Source organism: Labeo rohita, chromosome 6 (genome assembly GCF_022985175.1).
Source record: "Labeo rohita strain BAU-BD-2019 chromosome 6, IGBB_LRoh.1.0, whole genome shotgun sequence".
Classification (NCBI taxonomy): domain Eukaryota; kingdom Metazoa; phylum Chordata; class Actinopteri; order Cypriniformes; family Cyprinidae; genus Labeo; species Labeo rohita.
This window is the reverse complement of record NC_066874.1, coordinates 21,442,461-21,463,390: the sequence shown is the minus strand read 5'-3', so window position 1 is coordinate 21,463,390 and position 20,930 is coordinate 21,442,461. Positions and strand designations below refer to the sequence as shown.

General features: G+C 35.6%; 2 protein-coding genes across 2 annotated transcripts; one reads left to right on the top strand and one right to left on the bottom strand.

Annotated features, from left to right (window-relative positions):
* Positions 1-52: 52 nt before the first annotated feature.
* Positions 53-12,718, bottom strand: gpbp1l1 (GC-rich promoter binding protein 1-like 1). The gene is made up of 12 exons (XM_051111526.1): positions 12,481-12,718; positions 9,383-10,519; positions 6,583-6,696; positions 6,293-6,422; positions 5,884-6,200; positions 5,664-5,739; positions 5,351-5,547; positions 5,031-5,171; positions 2,768-2,923; positions 2,278-2,396; positions 494-596; positions 53-418 (listed from the first exon to the last, which is right to left on the bottom strand). Exons 3-12 carry the CDS (start codon positions 6,640-6,642, stop codon positions 263-265), a joined length of 1,455 nt encoding a protein of 484 aa, XP_050967483.1. The 5' UTR covers positions 6,643-6,696; positions 9,383-10,519; positions 12,481-12,718; the 3' UTR covers positions 53-262.
* A 3,559-nt stretch (positions 12,719-16,277) lies between these two features.
* Positions 16,278-17,927, top strand: tmem69 (transmembrane protein 69). Its single transcript, XM_051111537.1, has 3 exons — positions 16,278-16,402; positions 16,603-16,652; positions 16,842-17,927. The coding sequence occupies exons 2-3, from the start codon at positions 16,608-16,610 to the stop codon at positions 17,550-17,552; spliced, it is 756 nt and encodes a 251-aa protein (XP_050967494.1). The 5' UTR covers positions 16,278-16,402; positions 16,603-16,607; the 3' UTR covers positions 17,553-17,927.
* The last annotated feature ends 3,003 nt before the right edge of the window (positions 17,928-20,930 follow it).

Below are 20,930 nucleotides of genomic sequence, written 5' to 3'. Positions count from 1 at the left end.
AACAAAACGCAGACAAGGAGAAAGAGGGGAGGAAAAAATAAGGAAAAGAAAAAAAAAAAAAAAAAAAAACTCAAACAAAAAGACACTGCCTACGAGCTGACAAGTGAATTCTTTTTCTCTCCGCCTGGGATATGACCGATGTTCCTTGTCCATGAAAAGAATCTTTTCTCTCTTCTTTTAATTGAAAGAAATGGGTCTGATGGAGGCGACAGATTAAGTGAAAGAGAGAAAGGGAAATGTGGGAGGGGTGTTTAAAGCCACATTAGGTATCATCATCATCGGAGGTCTGGCTGCTACTGCTCGTCTCAGACTCAGAGCCCTCTTCCAGGCCAGGGTTTGGGGTGTTCCTCCAGGTTAGCAGGGCCACGCTACGTGGCTTCAAGAGCACACCGTTACGTCCCAGACCAATCTTCTTCATCTGAGACCAAACGCACGTATAGTCAGTCACAGAGGAAAAGAAATCAAGAATAAACAATGTATACATTTCTCATACCTGTTCAGTTTTAGCTTGAAACTCTTTGAGTTCATCCTCAGTGAGGGGCTGGAAGTTGTCATCATTTTCTGGGTATTCTTGCCATCCCATTGCCTTCAGCAACCTGTCACAGAGGATTCACATGTGTGAGAAAGTGAATTGTGGATGTTGTCTATGTTGGTGGGATGCGAGCATATCAATGTGTCATCGCACATGTCCTTTCATTATGAAAGGGATAGTTTACCCAAAAATGAAAGTTCTGTCATTAATTACTCACCCTCATGTTGTTCCAAACCCGCAACACCTTTGTTCGTCTTCAAAACTCAAATTAAGATATTTTTGATGAAATCTGAGAGCTTTCTGACAGTCCATAGACAGAAATGCAACTACCATGTTCGAGGCCCAGAAAGGTAGTAAGGACATCGATAAAATAGTCCATGTGATATCAGTGGTTCAACCGTAATATTACGAATACTACTTCGGGAACCCTTTTTGTGCACTAATAAAACAAAAACAACAACATTCAACAATTTCTTCTCTTCCGTTTCTGGCCGTGTCTTTTTGACCTTTTTTGGGCCTTGAACGTGGTAGTTGTGTTGCTGTCTAGACAGGGTCAGAAAGCTCATAAATCTCTTAATTTGTGTTCTGTAGATGAACAAATGTCTTAATTATTAGTAATTAATGAACTATCCCTTTAATTTGAGATACATTGTGATGAAGATCAGTAAAGAAAAAAAAAAAAATTCAGTGTGGTGCTTAAAAAAAAAAAAAAAAAAAAAAAAAGAGAGAGAGAGAAATTTGCTTGCAAAAACTTGTTTTTTTATATATACAAAAAAATGTTGAAAATAAAAATAATTAAAAACATTTAAATGCATGAAGATAAATACAATTTAGATTTATTCCACAACCAAAAAGTAAATTAAAATGAAAGTTTAATTTAAACAATGTATCTTTATGCTTAAAATATAGTTAAGCAACATGTTATTAGGAAACTTAAGAACTAAATTGTGACCCTGTACTAAAAAACAATCTTAAGTAGCACAGATATATTTTAGCAATAGTTCCTTGACAATATTTTGTCAATTTCCTACCATAAATATATCAAAATGTAATTTTTGATTAGTATTATGCATTGCTAAGAACTTCATTTGGACAACTTTAAATTTTCAGATTCCAGATTTTCAAATAGTTGTATCTCGGCCAAATATTGTCAAATCTTAAACCATACATCAACAAACCATTCTGAAAGTTTATTTATTCAGCTTTCAAAAGAAGTATAAATCTCCATTTCAGAAAAAAATGAACCTTATAAATGGTTTTGTGGTCCAGGGTCTTCCATGTTGCTGCCCATGTGAAACATTTTAAATTGGTCATTTGCAGCATACCATTTAAAAAAATAGTCCACCCAAAAATGAAAACTCTGTGATCACTTCCTGTCCTTTCAAATCTGTAATTTGTTTTTCTGCTGACCAAATGTAATTGACCAAATGTATTTTAAAGAATGTTTTGCTTCGGTTCCCATTGACTTTCATTATATTTTTTGTCCATACAAATAAGTCAGTGGGAACCTAAACTTTATTAGTTACCAAGTTTCTTCAAAACATCATTTTTGTACAAAATGTGAATGTGAGTAAATGACTTTTTTTTTTTTTGGGTGGACTATACTTAATAGAAGTTATTAGAAGGCATTCGCTCATGTAGGCAGTTTACTAGAATGTGGAAGTGAGATTATATGTCTGATGGAGGAGAATATGTTTTGTTCAGTAAGCTGTGTTTTTCAAGTGTTTGCATGTGGTCGCTCTGACCTGTGTTCCGCCTCCAGAGAGCTGGACAAGTGCTCTGGGTCTGAGTCACTGAGAGAGTGGGAGATGCCGTTCTCATGACTCTCTCCAAACTCTTTTGGTTCTGGGGTACTTCCCTCTCCCTAAACAAAGATAAACCACAAACGAATCCTCAGCAAACATAAAGGTTAAACATAGTTAAACAAATCAATTAACTGCTTGCTAAACTTACTGAAATCATGGAAATAAATAATAACCAATGTATCTATTTTGAAAATCTGGTTGCTAATGGCTAATATAATGCTAATAAATAAATCAGATGAAAAAAAACCTTTTATACATAACATAATTTGACTTTCTTACTGACAAAGGTGTATAGATTAATGATATAAGCGGGAAATCTCAATGGGGCGAATCTCAAAATCCAATACTAGATAATCTTAAACTGAGCAAATAATGGCAAATTTATTACATCAGCTAAAATACAACAGATCAGAGACGAATTCATGTGCACCTCTGCTGGAGCTCCTGGACTGTGGCAGTCACTCACATCCCCATTTCTCTCATCCTTTAGCCCACGCAGGAACTCACTCTTACGGTCTGTGCTGCGCCGCATCAGCTTTAGCCGTGAGGGGGTGATGTCTATGGGAGGGGTAGTGCTGGAGGGCGGCTATGGAGAGAGAGAAAGAGAAACAGAAATGGAAAGATAAACACGAGTTCACATAAGAAAATGCTGAGTAAGCAGCTGTGTTGATTATTGAAGTTCTCCTATGGATAAACATGATAACGTTTGTTTGATGAATAACGGAGAATACTGAAGCGCAGAGCAGATCTGTGCTGTAAACATTTTTCAATCAATCTTCATCCGTTTGTGTGTTTTGTAAATGGCTGAATCATACAGTGATACCATGAAAGCATTTGCTCTGAAATGAAGCCAACAACAATCACATTTTTCTGGGAATGTTGAGTACTAGGTCCTTACTGGCAAAAGATTAAACAAAATTTAGAAGTTCTGGTAACACTTTATTTTAAGGAGCAATTATTCTCACTAATAACTAGCACGTATATAACTAGCCAGAGCTGGGCAGTAACTGATTATATGTAATCTGGATTATGTAATCAGATTCCAAATATTAAGTACTTGTAATTATATTAAATTACATTTGTAAAAAACTCAATCAGACAATAGTTACTTTTTATGGATTACATGATTACATTATTTACACAACACCAAAACTAAAATTCTAAAATAGCCTACTGCTTATACACATTCAAAAAGTCTTCCAGTTTTGTAGACATTCACACAAAGATCAGTCACTAGACAGGTGGTGGTGACACACCATTTGACCACTGAATTTATGAACATTGCATCAACTACCGATGAACACATTTTTATTTGAATGATCACTCTGTAGGATACTTAACCATGAATTTCTGTCTTTGAAAGGCTTTTGTCTTTCAAACACGTTAAAATGCACAAATTCACAGTTTGTTTTGTCATCTGCTCCTATTTCACTTAATATATTTACTTGAAGCAAATTTTTTAATAATTAAGTATTATATTTGCATGTTCACAGTTCTCTGACACTCATTATGGTCACATGACATGCAGGTAAACAAATAAAATATTTCTTTTTTTAGTACGTTTTTTGTGTGTATTCATTTTAAAATGACTTAATTTTACTTTATGATTTAATTATTCTTTTTTTTTTTTAATTAAACTCATAAACCTCTTGCAGTTCCTCCACAAACACCAGTTTGGGAAACCTTGATGTAATTTAATGTTTAATGTACTTCATCTTGTTAATAACAACAAATGGAATATATTTTCTTACTCTTTCTATTTTTATTTCAATATGGTACAATATTATCCTATTTAACTCAACGTGATAAACGAGTAATCAAAAAGGCAGTTTGATTCTATTACCTAAAATGTGTAATGTAATGGATTACAATACAAACTACAATTTTGTAATGTAATTTGGAATCAGTAACAGACCACAATTTTTAAGTAATCTACACAGCTCTGTTACTAGCATACTGGCTGTTTACTAGTACTTATAAAGAACATATGTGACCCTGGACAACAAAACCAGTCATAAGTCATACGGGTATATTTGTAGTAATAGTCAACATTGTATGGATGAAAATTATCGATTTTTCTTTTATGCCAAATATCATTAGAATATTAAGTAAAGATCATGTTCCATGAAGATATTTTGTACATTTCCTACCATAAATACATTAAAACTTAATTTGATTAATAATATGCATTGTTAAGAACTTCATTTGGACAACTTCAAAGGCGATTTTCAAGATTCCAGATTTTCAAATAGTTGTATCTCGGACAAATTTCATCCTATCCTAACAAACCATACATAAATGGAAAGCTTATTTATTCAGTTTCAGGTGTTGTATAAATGTTAATTTTGAAAAAAATTGAACCTTAAGACTGGTTTTGACCAGGGTCACATATTACCTTATTTTGCCTGACCATATTTTAAATCCATTAATCCTACCCCACACCTAAACTTAACAGCTTACTAACTAACAGTAAGCAGCAAATTAGGCGTCTATTAAAGAAAAAGTTGTAGCTATTAATGAGAATTAAACATAAAATAAAGTGTGACTGAAGGTGTACTTATTGTAGGAATAATGCCCATCTTGGTCTTTGTATGAATTAATGGAGAAAAAAAAAAAAAAAAAAATTTATCCTGACTTTTTAAATGAAAACCAACTACAAAATACAGCCTCAATGCATGGTTTTGTCCTTTTACCTCTTTAGAAGTGCCATGGGCAGGTGCACTGACGGGTGTCAGAGGTTTGGTCACAGAAACTGGGCTGGTGAAGGCCGAATCCCGTCCAGAGAAATGCAAACCCACTTTAGTTTCCCTTCCATTGGGTTTCCATGGCCCAGGCTATAAAAAGGAAGACAAAGGTTTTATTTATAAATGGAAAATGACACCATAGCCCTAATACAATCAAAACAACATTACGAAAAGCCTAGTCTTCACTATAAGTGATGCGATCCAATTAGCTTGTATAACAAATCCCTAATGTCACATAAATACTATTTTCAGATGCACTGGCTTAGTACCTTGGTGGGGGCAGTGGCAGGTTTGGGGACCAGATTCTTGTAGACACTGGGTCCAGGGATGGAGACTTTAGAACCATTGGCGGGCAGAGGGCCAGCACTGGCAAAACCAGCCGAAAATGCAGCACTGGGATCCTCCTTAGACACTTTCTTAATGACCAGCATCTTAGACATAGCCTGTTTTGCACTAGGGGGGTTCTCTGTAACACAGGTTATAAAAAAAAAAACTTTAGAGAACAAGGCAATAAATGCAACATGATGTTTTCATTTTTATGCGGCTGGATAAGGGCGACTTAATTAAAAAAAGCAACTTTACCCCATACTCCTGCCGGAGTCCCGACAGCACGAGGCTGACTGGCTGGCTTTCCAGTTGTCTCTGGGTTCAAGGAGGGCTGAAATTCACATGAAAACAAAGCATGTGGGCAATTAATGAATGGCATGTAAACTATGACAGAACTAAACTTCTTTAACTCACGCCTGGTAGGCGTGTGACTCACTACACAAGTAAACTAACTCAAGACAAAAAGAACACTTACAAAATCCTCATCAACAAACTTGAGCTTGTCATCATTGCGCTCTTCATCAGAATATCTGTCCTGATATGGGCCACCTTTGCGTGGATGAAAGTTTCCATTGCGCTGTCGGTGACCCCCTTGTCTGTCCCTCTCGCCTCCACCACGTTTGATATGCCGAGCATGGTGGTGGTGAGGACCTTCCTGGCCCCTCTGTGCCCCATGCCAGCTGGGGGTCTCCTTCCACCCTGGTCCACCTCCCAATCCCCCCTGACTCCCCTTCGCAACACCAGAATCTACAGAGTCATGCCTCAACAGAGATGGCTGCTGCCAACCATCACCTACAGAGAAAATGAACAGCTGTTACAAAGAGCAAGGCAAGAAACAGACTAACTCTGCATGCAAAGGAGGTTGTGGACATGTGCTCCTCTACCTCCAGGTGCTCTTAGTGGGTCATTGTTGAAAAAGCCATCGGAAGAGTTGTGCCTGCGGCGGTTTACTCCCGGCCGGCTGTCTCCGCGGGGAAAGTGCTCTCCATGCTTCTCAAGGGGGGCAGCAGGGGACTAAAAATCACAAATTAAACAGACAGCTTCAGCTTTAAAATAGCTTATTTTAGAAAAGAATGATTAGGCTCAAGAGAACTAAGAGTGGCCGTTGAGTCACACTGTCCTGAATAAAAACAAAGCACAAAGTCAATACAAAGTCAACAGTTCATTTCAATACCTTGGCGGGCTGAGGCGTGGAGAAGTTAAGCCAGGCAGGAACAAAGTCATGCTGCGCCATTTAGGTCCAGTGTCTCCCGTCAGTGGATGGAGGCATCAAACCTCATGGCCTGAACTGACAATGCAAGCAACCAACATTGCATCATTATAATCTTCAAAGTGAATCATTTTGCGACGCAATGGTTTAACTGATTCAGAGTTTCGACAAGCTCCGTTTAACCCATAACTATACATGCTTTTTAAAATCTTGTATTTTATTTTAAGCTATGTCGAAAATTGTTCTTTTAATTTGTAGTGGTTTTTCCTAGTGAATCGCTTGAAAAAGTCACAAGTTTGAATCAATCGGAGTGGTTCCTGCGTAAATGACTCACTTAATTGATTCAGTTCAGCTGTTTTTCTTTTCGAGTCTTCAGCCATGTTTACACAACAATGTCAGTACTACTACTGACTTAGCTTGCTAGTGTGAAAAAAACTGAAATGAACAGGAATGTTTTTTAAAATTTTGCATGAAAAATACAGCTTTGCTCAAAATTTAATTTGGTTAATATGATCAACGAAGGCTGTGAATATAAGTCTGCATTGTTTATCCATTTGATCTTTCATTCAAAAATTTCATATTAATATGCTAGACACTACTGGAACTTCAAATGGGACTGGGCTCTATGGTCAGATGAAACAAAAACAAATTCGCTTTTTAGCAGCAAACACTCAAGATGAGTTTGGTGCACACAGGGACAAAAAGTACCCCTGTGTACAATAAAAAATACTGCTGTATCTTTAATGTTGTAGACCTATTTTTCTGCCAGATATGCTGGATATCTTGTTCAGATAAATGGCATCATTGGCCACGGCTGGATCCTCCAACAGGACAATGGTTCACAAACAAAGATCAAAATCAAAACAAAAATGGGTCACTGACAACAAACCAAGCTTCTGCCATGGCCAACCCAGTTCCCTGACCAGAACCCTATAGAAAATGAGTGGGGTGAACTGAAGACCTGAAGGGCTAATGAAGGGTCTGGAGAGATTCTATATAAAGGAATGGTCTCTGATCTCTTGTCATATGCTCTCTAAACTTATCAGGCATTACAGGTGAAGACTCAGAGCTGTTATCAGCAAAAGGAGGTTGCAAAAAGTGAATAAAAAGGTTATAAAAAAAGTTGAATAGAAGGGTATGATTAATTGTATCCAATGTGGCTAATTACAAAAACATTTTTTTTCATAATAAGATTCCTCTCCCATTTTAAAACTCTTATTCTACAATGAAAGGTTAGATTTTTGTAAGTTTTTTAAATAAAAGATCAAAAGAATTAATGATACAGATTTATTTTCTCAGCCTTCTTTGATCATATTTACCAACGGTATGAATCATTTTGAGCACAACTGTATGTGCTTATTGAAAAAAATAAACACTTATTTCATAGATACCCTGCATTTCAATAATTCTAGCACTTCTCAAGTACCTCTTTAGGAACGTTGCTATTTTCAAAGGTTTTCAAGGCCTTAAATTTCAAAAAGTCAAATTCAAGTACTTCAAGCACTTTAAGCATCTTGCACAAACCCCAGCATGAAATGCAAACTGCAATCCTATCTTAACTTTGTGTGTTCTAAATATTTGATTGGATCACTGTTGTTTGCTAATTGCAGTGATTGTGAACGTGAGTGGCAAGTTGGTGGAGGAGAAGTTTTGAAACTTATCTAGCCACTGGATATCTTTACTGCCCAGTCCCTGAGCAGATGTACATGTCATCATCCTTCATGTGTAAAGTACCATTTTTCCAGCACCAAATACAAAAGGCTGACTGTTTTAAACAGTTTTTGAATTTTCCCTCATCAGACAAAAGGTCAGGAAACAAACAAGTCTTGCCCTGAAACATGTCATTGGTTGAGCCAATGCTGCTGAGTCAGGCTGATCAGGATACTCAATGAAAGAGAGAAATGTTTTGAAAGCATGGCAGGGCCAATGCCTACCTTTTTTTGTAAATATCAACCTACAAATAGCTCACTTACAAATGTATGTGCATATTTAAGAAGCTACAAATGATTTTTGGAATCCTTTGCATAAAATATGCCCCACAACTTGACAGATAATTACTAAAAAAAAAAAGTGTCTGTAGAAATCACACCTGGGCTAGACCTTGGCTATATACCAGGGATGCCCAAACTTGACCCTGGAGGGCCAGTGTCCTGCAGAGTTTAGCTCCACCTTGCCACAACATTTCTAGGATGCCTAGTAAGAGCTTGATTAGCTGGTTCAGGTGTGTCCAGGTGCGGCTGGAGTTAGACTCTGCAGGACAGGCCCTCCAGGACCGAATTTGTGCACCCCTGCTCTATACAAAATGAAGGAGCTTGTCCACATATGTAAACCTATCTGAAAACCACATGAATGTGGAGGGGTGGAGTTTAGGCAGACTAAATGATTGGAGAAGTCCAGCACGTTACCAGAGAAAAGTTTGTCATTTTCACCAGATGATCAAGCTATGACAAAGTCATTTACATATTATGAGATCTAAAACATTCAATTTCAAGACAGATTTTCATTTCCTGTAGAGAAAATAAGTCAAGCTAGAAGTTTCTAGGTTAAACATTAAAGCAAAAAACACTAACTTCTGTTTTATTGCTCTCCTGGCCTAGATATGATTGCCTGTATTTACTTACTAGTATTTTCTCAACAAGAACTAACTTTGGAACAATACATTCTACTTAATGACAAATCTCACATTCCATTACATAAGTGATAACTCAAAGTACAAAATAATCAATACCAAGGAAAGTTCCAACGAAACATTTTGGCTTCTTACCCCAGAGACAAAGGCTCTGTAGTTCGATGGCCCTGTCCTTGGCTGTATCTGTGTAGAGGGCCCAACCAATGCACTTTCACAGGCTCTGAAGCCTCAGGACAACCGCAACTCCTGCCACAGGCAAACTCCAGTTTCCAGGATGGTGCAAAGAAGGGGATGGAAGTGAAACTTGTGCAGCCCAAGGTGAAATTGTAAGGTGGTGGAAGAGAAGGAGACGTGTTGTTCTTGATCAGAGGCGTGCAGTTGCGGAAGAATAGCGGATGTGTTTGATCGGTAATGCCAGAGTGACTCTCCACGACACCCTTAGTTCACCAAGGATGACTGCGTGCATTCAGGTGGACTGGATACAAATGAAGCAAATCCAAGGGGTTCTGAAACTCTATTTGAGTCTTGGATCGTCCAGTCTCTTATTATGGGTGCTTGTGGTAGCAGCACGTCGTGCCTGCTTTGACACTCAAAAGCTCCTTTACGCACTCATTTTCGGCTGAAGACACACACAGCAACAAAAAACGGAGAGTGGGTTTGTACCACACAAAGCTGTTTTGCACAAAGTGGTGATTTGAATATGTTCACCTCATCAAAACAGCGAAGGTGCTACGTCAGGGCGAAAAGGGGAGGGGGGCTGATTTGTCACATCACAATAGCTAGAAGTGCTTTATGTTATAAAGTCATGAGAATTGCTTTAGCTTTCAACAGCTCATATTTTGGATGATTCAGTGAACCAAACAATGAAAACTTGACATCTTTAATTCTCGCCCCACATGGCTGATAAATGGCTGGTGAACCAATATCACGTTAGGCTACCGAAAAAATTTAAAGTAAATATGATTTGACTTTTAACAACACGTCCAACCTTCCAGTTCATCAAATTCGAAGAAGCTTCCACAGGCGAGTAACTTGAAGCCAAAGTGCGCAGATTCTTGTTAAACACGGTGTACCGTGCATTGGTAATTTAGTGAAACCAAAACACAAGCGTCTAAGTGCAAGCAAACCTTGAACATTCAATGTGAAACAACAGGTGTACTCCAGATTGTATTATTGCATGTTAGGTGATCTCAGGTCTCTTAAAATCCAGCAGTCACAAATCCAACAGGTTGTTCTTTCTCCAGATCTTCACAATTAAGCTGCAGACCAACTCTGTAACAACAACAAATATTTGATTGATCATCCAGCAATGAAAACTTTGTAAAACTTTGTAAGTGATGTTTTTCCAATCTTAGATAATTAGTATGTACGCAGTTTCTATTACCACAAACTGAGAGACAATATTTAGAAATATATTTGCACATATTTGAGCTTAGCAAGTCACAAAACAGAACTACTTTGTCAAATTAAAGAAAAGTTCATGTGGTTCTGCCAGTTCCAACCACCCAAAAGCTGGCTCCTAAAAGACACTGAAACAAAAACTTACACTACCAGTCAAAAGTTTTTAAAGAGTTTTTGATTTTAATGATTTTTTTAAAAAGTCTCTTCTGTTCACCAAGCCTGCATTTATTTGATCAAAAAAAAAAAAAAAAAGCGAAAACAGTAACATTTTAAAATATTTTTACTATTTAAAATAACTATTTTCTATTTGAATATATTATAAAATGTATTTTATTCCTGTGCTTTCAAAGCTGAATTTTTGGCATCATTACCCCAATCATATTATCCTTCAGAAAACATTTTAATATTCTGATTTGCTGCTCAAAAAACATTTATTATTATTATTATTGTTGAAAACTACTGAGTAGAATTTTTTCCAGGTTTCTTTGATGAAAAGAAAGTTCAGAAAGACAGAATTTATCTGAAATAAAAATCTTATGTCTTATGTCTTTATCATCACTTTTAATACATTTAAAGTATCCTCGCTAAATAAAACGATTAATTTATAAAATTTATAAAACGTATTTCCTAAAAAGAAAAAAAAGAACATAAAATATACAGTGTATCAATCATTCTAATCAGCATATTAGAATACATTCTAACATATATTTAAAATACATTCAAATAGAAAAGAGTTATTTTAAACAGTAAAAATATTTCACAATATTACTGCTTTTGCTGTATTTTGGATGAGATAAATGCAGGCTTGGTGAGCAGAAGAGACTTCTTTAAAAAAAAAAAAAATAATAATAATAATCTTATTTTCAAAAACTTTTGACTGGTAGTGTAGTTTATCAGCACAACAAGCTGCCTTAAACTGACACTTTACTTCTTGCCATCATTTACTCATTTCCCAATAATCAAAACCTAGTTTTCCCTCTCAGAGGAAAAAAAGATAACAGGCAGAATGACATCTAACGTTAGTCTTGTCCGTTAAACTTTCACTGCATGGTAAAAAAGTGAAAAAGAATGATGACTGATATTATCAGTCACTAACATTCTACAAAACATCTCTTTTTCTATTCCTCAGAAATCATGCAGGCTTAGAACAAAATGAGAGTAAATGATGACAAAAATGTCATTTTTGAGTGAATTAAATTTTTAAACATGACTAATCATCTCACTGTCATTGGATTTTATACGAAATTGTATCTGTTCACGGCCGTGGATTGTCTAGCTAACGTTACAATAAGATAAACAACTTATTTGTATAATGCAAAACAGCTGAAGTAGAAAGTAAAGTCCAGGAGAACTAAAAGCAGGCGTATAACTAGCAAAAGAGTTAGCTGCAGGATATAAACTAGAACAGACTTTAAAATACATCAGTGATAACTGAAAACTAATATTTAATACCCTCAGCCAAACATTCTAAAGCATGCAAGAGTTAAAAATACTAACAAACTATAAGTAATTACTTATTTGTCTTCCTACTTGCTGCACACTCGCTAGCACGGCACAGTTAGCATAGTAGGCCATTCAATGTGTGCAGAAACCTTTTAGCCCACGCCGAGTGGTTAAATTCAAACTTTTAGAGAAAAGAAACGTTTAGGCATTATTAGAGGCATACATAAGAGTGAATTATAACGACTCGGCCTTGTGCCGTGACGAAATGCGTGTTGTTTTAGCCACGGCGCGGGCTAGGCTAAGCTAGCATTCCGAGCAGGAATAAAGTGTTGTAAAATGGCTCCCTCTCGACACCAAAGCACCGAATAAACATTTCGATGTACACCTACCTTTTGATCCCTTGTCTATCCCAATAAGTTAATCGAAGACGATGATGCACCGCTTGTCAAGTCAATTTGACAGCTTGGAGGTTGTCGTAATTCTGATTCTGGATTTTGTTTGTGTTTTTTTAATCACACTCGTTCCGACTTTGCCAATCCGTCTAGCTTGTTCCTGTCTACTTCTGCACAGACGAGCTAATCGATCGCAGAGCACAGCGCGCTCGCCGCGTCATAACATTCCCTCAGCTCAAGCCAGCTCGAGGATTTACTCAAGAGAGAGTTTGACACGCACAGAGTGGGGACTTTTAATGTTGTTTTCACGCCTTTTGCATTACCCGTGAAATATATTGAGTTAATCTGTAACTAAATTTTATGTGAACAACATGGCAGACTGCATGCCCTCTGGTAATGCAAATCTGGCTCTGCTACCAGAAATGGAATGATGGAATTTGACGTATTATTACACGTGAAGTAACGCAAAAATAACTAGATGTGTGCAGTGTTGGGGGTAACGCGTTACAAGTAACGCGAGATATGTAATCGGATTACTTTTTCAGGTAACTAGTAATCAGTGTTGGGAAGGTTACTGTGGAAATGTAATAGGTTACAGATTACAAGTTACTTGATTTAAAATGTAGTAAGTAGTGTAACTTTTCAATTACTTTATTAAAGTAATGTAACATTACTTTTTGATTACTTTTCTAAATTTCTAATATTTTTAAATGTTGAAACATTTAAACCAGGCAGAGTTAACCTTACAGTAGCACTCAACGCTGATTGCTGTCAGACTTTCAAAATCCTTTATCACTTGAATTAAGATTATAATAAGTAAGGGATAACATACATCTTTATTTTGCAATAACAACTGGCTGAATGTACATGATCTAACTTATTACACAGCTGCTTGATAGATTATTTAGATGTTTCGTGTCAAAATCCTTAGACACGAAAAACTGATCTGAGTTGAAATATTTGAACGCAAAGCTTTCATGAAGAAAGTTGTTGGCAAACGGCAAGTTCAAACTAGACATTTTAGAGACACACTGCAGTCATACCAGTTTTCTTACATAACATTTTACTACATAAATAATTAAGTAGTAGTACTAGTTTGTTAGTTATCTTATAATCCATTACGATGTACAAAAAATGGCAGCAACAATAGAGCACGATACCAGGATGACAGAATTAAGAAATTGTACACATAATATTAAATTAAGCTTTAACATTTTATTAGCTAACCAAATGCAAAGCTTCCACAAAGAAAAAATAACGAGCATATAGCACTGACTTAAGTTCCCCCGAAAGAGTCTGAGCTGTGTAATCATTTAATTTAAAGCACAGCCACCACAAATTCAGACTTTTTTTTTTACTTATATTTTTGGGCTTTTTATGCCTTTTATTGTGATAGGACAGTAGAGAGATGAGAGGAAAGAGCTGGGAGGAAAGAGGGGAGCGGGATCGGCAAAGGACCTTGAGACGGGAATCAAACTCAGGTCACCGTGAGCGCGGTTGCGTTATATGTCATAACATAACATCATAACAAGAAATAGTTTAATGATATGGGGTTTGAAATCAACAATGCATTGGAAAAAACAATCTTAAAAAATAAAGTTTATGCATAAACCCAAATAGGAAATAAAACAGTTATCGAATAAGCATGTGTCCTATTCTGTGTCCTAAACTCCTGAAACATTGGTGTCTCATTTTAGAGCAGTCAATGCAATTTAAAAGAAGTATATTTAAATCTGTAAGTGGGGGTGGGTGTGTGAAAAAATTCAGATGTAATCCCCTTTGTAATCACTGGCATTTTTCAAAAGTAACTGTAATTTAATTACATATTTTTTTCTCAGTAACAGTAACTAATTACATTTATTTTGTAATTAAATTACGTAATTCCGTTACATGTAACTAGTTACTCCCCAACATTGCTAGTAATGCATTTCTTTTAAACTGACAAGAAAATATCTGAGTTACTTTTTCATATAAGTAACGCAAAGTTACTTTGTTTTCCCACTTATTAACTGACAGCTCTTTGACAAAAAATGAGAGTAGATGCACTTCCTTAAGCCTGAAAGAGCTTTTACTATGACTTTTGTCATAGTAAAAGCTCTTTCAGGCTTAAGGAAGTGTTTTTTTATTAAAAAACTAATGAGCAAGCCCCGCTCAGGTGACAAAAAAAGTAACGCAAAAATAACATAATGCATTACTTTTCTATAAAAAAGTAATTAAGTAATGCAATTTAACTTTTTTAATGAAGTAACGCAATATTGTAATGCATTACTTGTAATGTAACTTTTCCCAATGTGTGTATAAACCTAAAAGATTTTATGAAAAATGCACACACATCTATGTGAACATAATGTGTGCAGAGCAAACGGATGAATCGTGTCTGTCCTGTGGGAAGTTATGTGAGGCCATTTCATTTTACAATATGATATCAGGTATCAAAGAAGTAATTTCCTCTTTTGCACAAATGCTATGATGTGTCATTCAATAATCACCCACACATATTTGAAAAATCTATTCATTTGTTAAAAATTGACTAAATTTATGACACTGTAAAACCTAGATCCCCTTGAGTGGCCACTTTAGAAGAGAACCAACTATGAGTGATCTTTTTTTGGATATTTTAATTATTATAACGTGAATGATGAAGCTTTTGTTATTATTCTGTTTATTTTATTAGTTAAGTTTTACATAAATAGGTGTACGTTTTCTAACAAAGAGCCCTGTTTCACAGTGGTTTGTAAGAAAATTATTTTGTACTATCTAAGGCAATTAAAATTTTTTGAGTGATACAAAGGTCTTGCATGTCTGTCGTTGTAATTTCTTTTTTCTTTTCTTTTCTTTCTTCTCTCTCTTGTTCTCCTTCATAATGTCTGTTGTGCAGTTTTTTCATTAAAGAATAATAATAATAATAATAATAAACAACAACACCCCCCCCAAAAAAAGAAACAAGTGCTGTCAAACGATTAATCGCATCCAAAATAAGAGTTTTTGTTTACATAATATATGTGTATTGTGTATACTGTGTATATATAATTATATACTCATACAGTATATATTTTGAAAATGTTTACATGTATTTACATGTATATATTTATATTATATATAAATATATTTAATATATGAAAATATTTTTTTCTTAAACATATACATGCATGTGTGTGTATTTATACAGACATAATAAATATACACAGCACACACACACATATATTATGTAAACAAGAACTTTTATTTTGGATGCGATGAATTGTTTGATAGCACTAAAACAAAACAAAACAAAACAGAGATGTGAACCTGCTTCATCAGACCCCTAAAAAGAACATAATAATAACTTTTAATTGTTTTGCTAATAATAATTTATATTATTTAATATAAATTATTTTATATTTTTGTGCTTTTCTTTGTTGTTCAGACTACATAATTGTATCAGATTTGCATAAAACATAATAAATAATATAATATCTCACAAATAACATATTGGCATAATAGATTTTAATTTAAATAGCAATAGAATGGATTTAAAAAAAAAAAAAAATAAAATAAATAAATAAAATGTTTAACATTTTGTGTATTAATTGTGTATTAAACACCACAAATAATTTGCGACATTTAAAAAATGTAATACATTTTAAAGTATAGCTTTAAACTGCAGTTGTTTTTTTTTTTTTTTAACATTCCATTCCTATGATATTCGATCATATCTATAAACGTCCACTGTTGATTTTTTTAATATAATTACTGGTATGCTAAATTGTGTTTAATTTGAATTAAACTACATGACCCTGTACACTTCCGTAGGACTTTTATTAGAACTTTTCGTGTTGTGATGTATCTGGCTTCGCATTGTCACACACGTTGTAATGACCTTCTGTTGACTAATAATAACTCCTCGTTTTATTTTACGACATTATGATATGAAATCAAGGTATGTTTTCATAATATCACAGACCGTTTGCTGATAAATAAGCACTGTTTATGCTTGGTGCAGAGTTAGCATGTTAGCTTTTATAATATGTAATTCAGTTCAGCGGCTTAAGTACAAAGACATATGATTCAGACAACAAGCCAAAGACTGTCCTCAAACAAAGGTTTAATAACGTGTTTTTTTAATTATTTGAATTGCAGGTAAAATGTTGGCAAGTGTAATCGGACGTCACATCCTTCGTAACTTTGGAGTGAGTGAAACATTTAACCCATCACGTTTTGTTGCACATTTTTCTTTTATCTCGTGAATAACAGTACTCTGTGTTAACTAATGGTAATAGACTTCCAACACGTGATGTATTTTCGATTGTTTATTTGAATTCTCATTAATAGGTAATAGTAATTATTTTAACTGACATTTCTTTTCTCCCTAATAACAGGGAATGCAGTGGAGTGGCCTCCTTCAGGTGTCCAACAAATTTGCCTGTTTAGGACCGCGGACCACTCACTGTTCAACACTGTTTACTAGAGGTTTATATGGACGGCTGCCCCCTAGACATGTTGCTGGCTCTGTTCTGGGAGCCCAATCATTTCACTGCTCTGTGCAAAGACTGAAGAAACGTCCTGAGGAAGAGAGTCCACCAAGAGAACTTGATTTGGTTCGTTATGACATGAGAGACCTGAAGAAAGCTCCAAAGCCGGCACTCTATCTCGGATTATCTGGTCTCATACCTTTTGTATCCGCTCCTCTACTTATGGCTGTCACAGAGCTGTATCTTCCTGAAGTCGCTTTTGCTCAAGTTGCGTACGGAGCGTCCATTGTTTCCTTTCTTGGCGGGGTACGCTGGGGTTTCGCCTTGCCTGCTGGGAGTCCAGCAAAACCTGACTGGCTCAATTTAGCCAACAGTGTGGTTCCCTCTCTGATTGCTTGGACAGCACTGCTTTTTTGCCATGATATTACACAGTCTGCTGTGCTTGTGATAATGGGGCTTGGGATAGCATTACATTATGACCTGTCCCTTTTACCCACATATCCAAGCTGGTTTAAAGCACTGAGGACCATCCTCACAGTTGTAGCCTTTTTCTCTTTGATAGGCACTATTGTCATTAAGCAGTACTATCCTGAGAAGAAGTATTTCACTGATAAATGAACTATACACAATGTCACAATGCCATGTCAATCCATTAATATTAAATAAGTAAAGTGTCATCACTGATAATGTTACACCATATTCTACATGTTTAATGGTGATTCTGGCTTTTTTTTTCAGTTCTAAATTCTGAAAATATCAATTTTGTTTCCTGTTGTTGTAGGTTTTTGGCCATAGGTATTATACTACAGTGGTGAATTCAAATTAAAATAGTTTTTCCTTGCTTTTAATATGAATTCACATACTGTATCAGTTAGAATGTATTAAGTAAAATAAAAAAACAGACCACACTGCTATAAATTTTCAAATGCTTAAAGGGGGAAAATGAAAATCTGTATTGTATTGAACAAGTAAACGTTCAGTTTTTAAAATTTCTGATTGTTTCTTTGTTGTCTTGTTTATCTGTTTTTTTTTTTAGTAAAAACATGAAATTCATATACTACAGAGAGTTTTCATTTTTAATGCTTTTGCTCATTATTCTACATAATTAAATCGTAAATATATTTTATTAAAAAGTTCTCAGAGGTAAAACAATAACAGTTACAATTTTAACAATATTTCAAGTTTGCTTTATGAGATTTGTTGTATTTTGAATCCAGTTTTTATTTGTAAAACTCAAAAAGTAGATCATAATGATTTCAGACTTAAGGATTCATTAGTTTGAATCTACACTGAACCAAACATTATCATAACGTATTAGTTGATAATTCAGTATATTTTATTTTTGATAAATCATCCCATGTTTCAGTCATGACAGCACATTTTCAGTAGCGACCACTAATAAAACATACTAAAACACTAAAAATTTAAAAACTACTAAAATTTGGTTTATTTCACCCAAATAAAGGATTATGTGTTCCCTTTTGTCACTACCGAAACGATGATGACATGTTTCGGTTGTAACTGTTACAGTAGTGACAGTTTTGTGGGATAACACCCAAAAAAAAAAAAAACCCTAAAAGATGTCACTAGCGAAACTTCACCAAATTCTTCACCAAGTTCTGAAAAGTTGTACACATATAAAAAGTCTTTAATTATAAAAAAAATGGTGTTTGGTAGTGACGTTCTTTAAAGTTACACATAGATTTTTCATACTTTTGAACACATTTACCTCAAAATGATGGGGTCTATCTACTCATGTAGCTATGAGAGAGAGTAAAACCAGTATTTTCTGATCATAAATGTATGGGTGTAGTTAAAATTAGTTTTAGCAAACAGACTAAAACATACAGTGTTTCGGTAGTGACGTGAAAAATGCAGGGAACATTTGTTTTTACATGAATTTTCATAATTCGAAAATAAAATGAAAAAATACATTTAAAAACAACAATGGAATGATAAAATAAAATGATTTTAATATCATTTTCAGAAGTTGAAATTCAGGGTTTGGGACAGCCACCTCCCAACTGCTAAATGATGATTTTATATATATTAAGCTTACTGATATTTTAAATATAATTGTGGATTTCAAAATATAATGGAATGATCTTAGTAAACATCTAAGATTTGAATACTTAAATGTTTTTAAATGTGTTTTTGGTTGTGGGACAGCAATATATAACAAACATGGAGAACTTGTCTATAGGTTGGGTCTAATTTAATAAAAAAAAAAAATAAGAATAAAAATAAGAATGAAGAAATTAAGCCTGCTGCTCAGACTTGCTAAGCCATCTTTTTTTTCTTAGTATATCTCAATAAAAAAAAAAAAAAAAAAAAAAAAAACTAATTAATTTGTTAACCACGTACTGTGTTATCTTTCAACCTATACTGTTTGCAGATGAAAAATGCAGTAACGGTTGTCAAAAACCCCCCCACATTGCTTTCGTCTGCAGATGGCAGCAAAGACAAAGTCATGTCGTTTTCCGAGCTTTTTACTTGCCCCTTCTGAACCATTGGAGGAAATAACGTTCCCAGATCAGCCCTCTAGTGTATCTGCAATGCGAGACACACAGACTGAACTCAGATCAGCGCTCCAGTGTATATCCAAGACTCCCTACTCAGACTCTGCCCGCACAGACTAAACTCAGATCAGCATCACCGACGGTCATTCACTTGATCCGAGCTTCAGGAAGCTGTTAGATTTCCTCCTAGAAGAAAACCAACGACATGGACCAGCTCTGATTAGTAATTATTTTCGCCGCCTAGCCGTTTCTACTCACCCGGCCGGGTTGACGTTTGAAGAAGAGCGAGACCGGAGGAGCAACGCGGAGCTTCGCGCCCGCATGATATAATGATCCGTGTCAAAGCGTTGTGGCTCCGCGGCAAAGTATCTCGTCAGTCAGACAGATGACTGGATGAAAACATCGCGTTTTTAAAGATTTTTGTTTGTTGTTATGGCTGAGATAACTCCGGAATGCTGAAGTATTAGTTTACAGAGAAGACAAAATCAGAAAACCCGCTGGCTGAATTGAAACTGCGGCAAGCACGTTGGAAACGCCGCGTTATTCAGTGTAATGGTGACTTGTCGTTATTATCTCACATTGACAGACACAACACCGGCGACTATATTTACACATTGCTTTTAAACAGACACTTCATTTTTGTAAAGCTGAAAGGCGTTTATTTCGCGGATGTTGTCAAACTTTATCAGCAAACAACAGCTAGCGAGCTAGCGAGTTCCGCCGGTTGATTTGCCGCGCTAAACCCGCACAGTTCAGGTAAAACTGAACCCAAAACAATATTGACTGAAAACTGACGAGCTGTCATGGCAACTCGGGTTGTAACCTAAGGTCGAGAGAGCAACACAAAGCCACGGTGTCGAACCTGCGCTCTCCATTGATTCTGTCTTTGTGTTTGTGGAGCAAAGTTGAGGAGAGGTTTGCTCACCATGTATCAGAGCAAGGCTTGTTTCACCATCTAAATGCACTGACCACCGGTTTTGGACATCGATATATTACTATTGTAGAGTATTACTCAACCCTCATCCATCAGAATGAAGAGAACTGAGAGCAAAAACAAAAGGAAACTCTCCACCTCTGAGCAGCAGGAGAGCAGCACTGAAGGAAAAGATGAGGTGAGTGATATTTCACTGGAAAGTTGATCCGGTTTTACACTGATACTTTGCATGTTTATTTTAATATGCAAGGTAAACAACACAATACAAATGCAGACCTTAGATGCTGTTGTATGTGACGCAGCTGCCCTGCAGAATAAGCGCAGTGCATGGATGCAGTCCATCCGTGATGGATCAATGCTTACAGATCAAGGACATTATGACACTAAAACTTTTCTTAATGTTAATAATGTGAAGACAGGAACATCCAGAGCAAGAGTGAAGAGTGTAAGGGGTTTAATTTGTTACATAGTACCAGAATGTTGATTAATACTCTTTGTCTTCTTTATTTTGTTTAAATTATGCAAGACTGATTTGTTTATTTA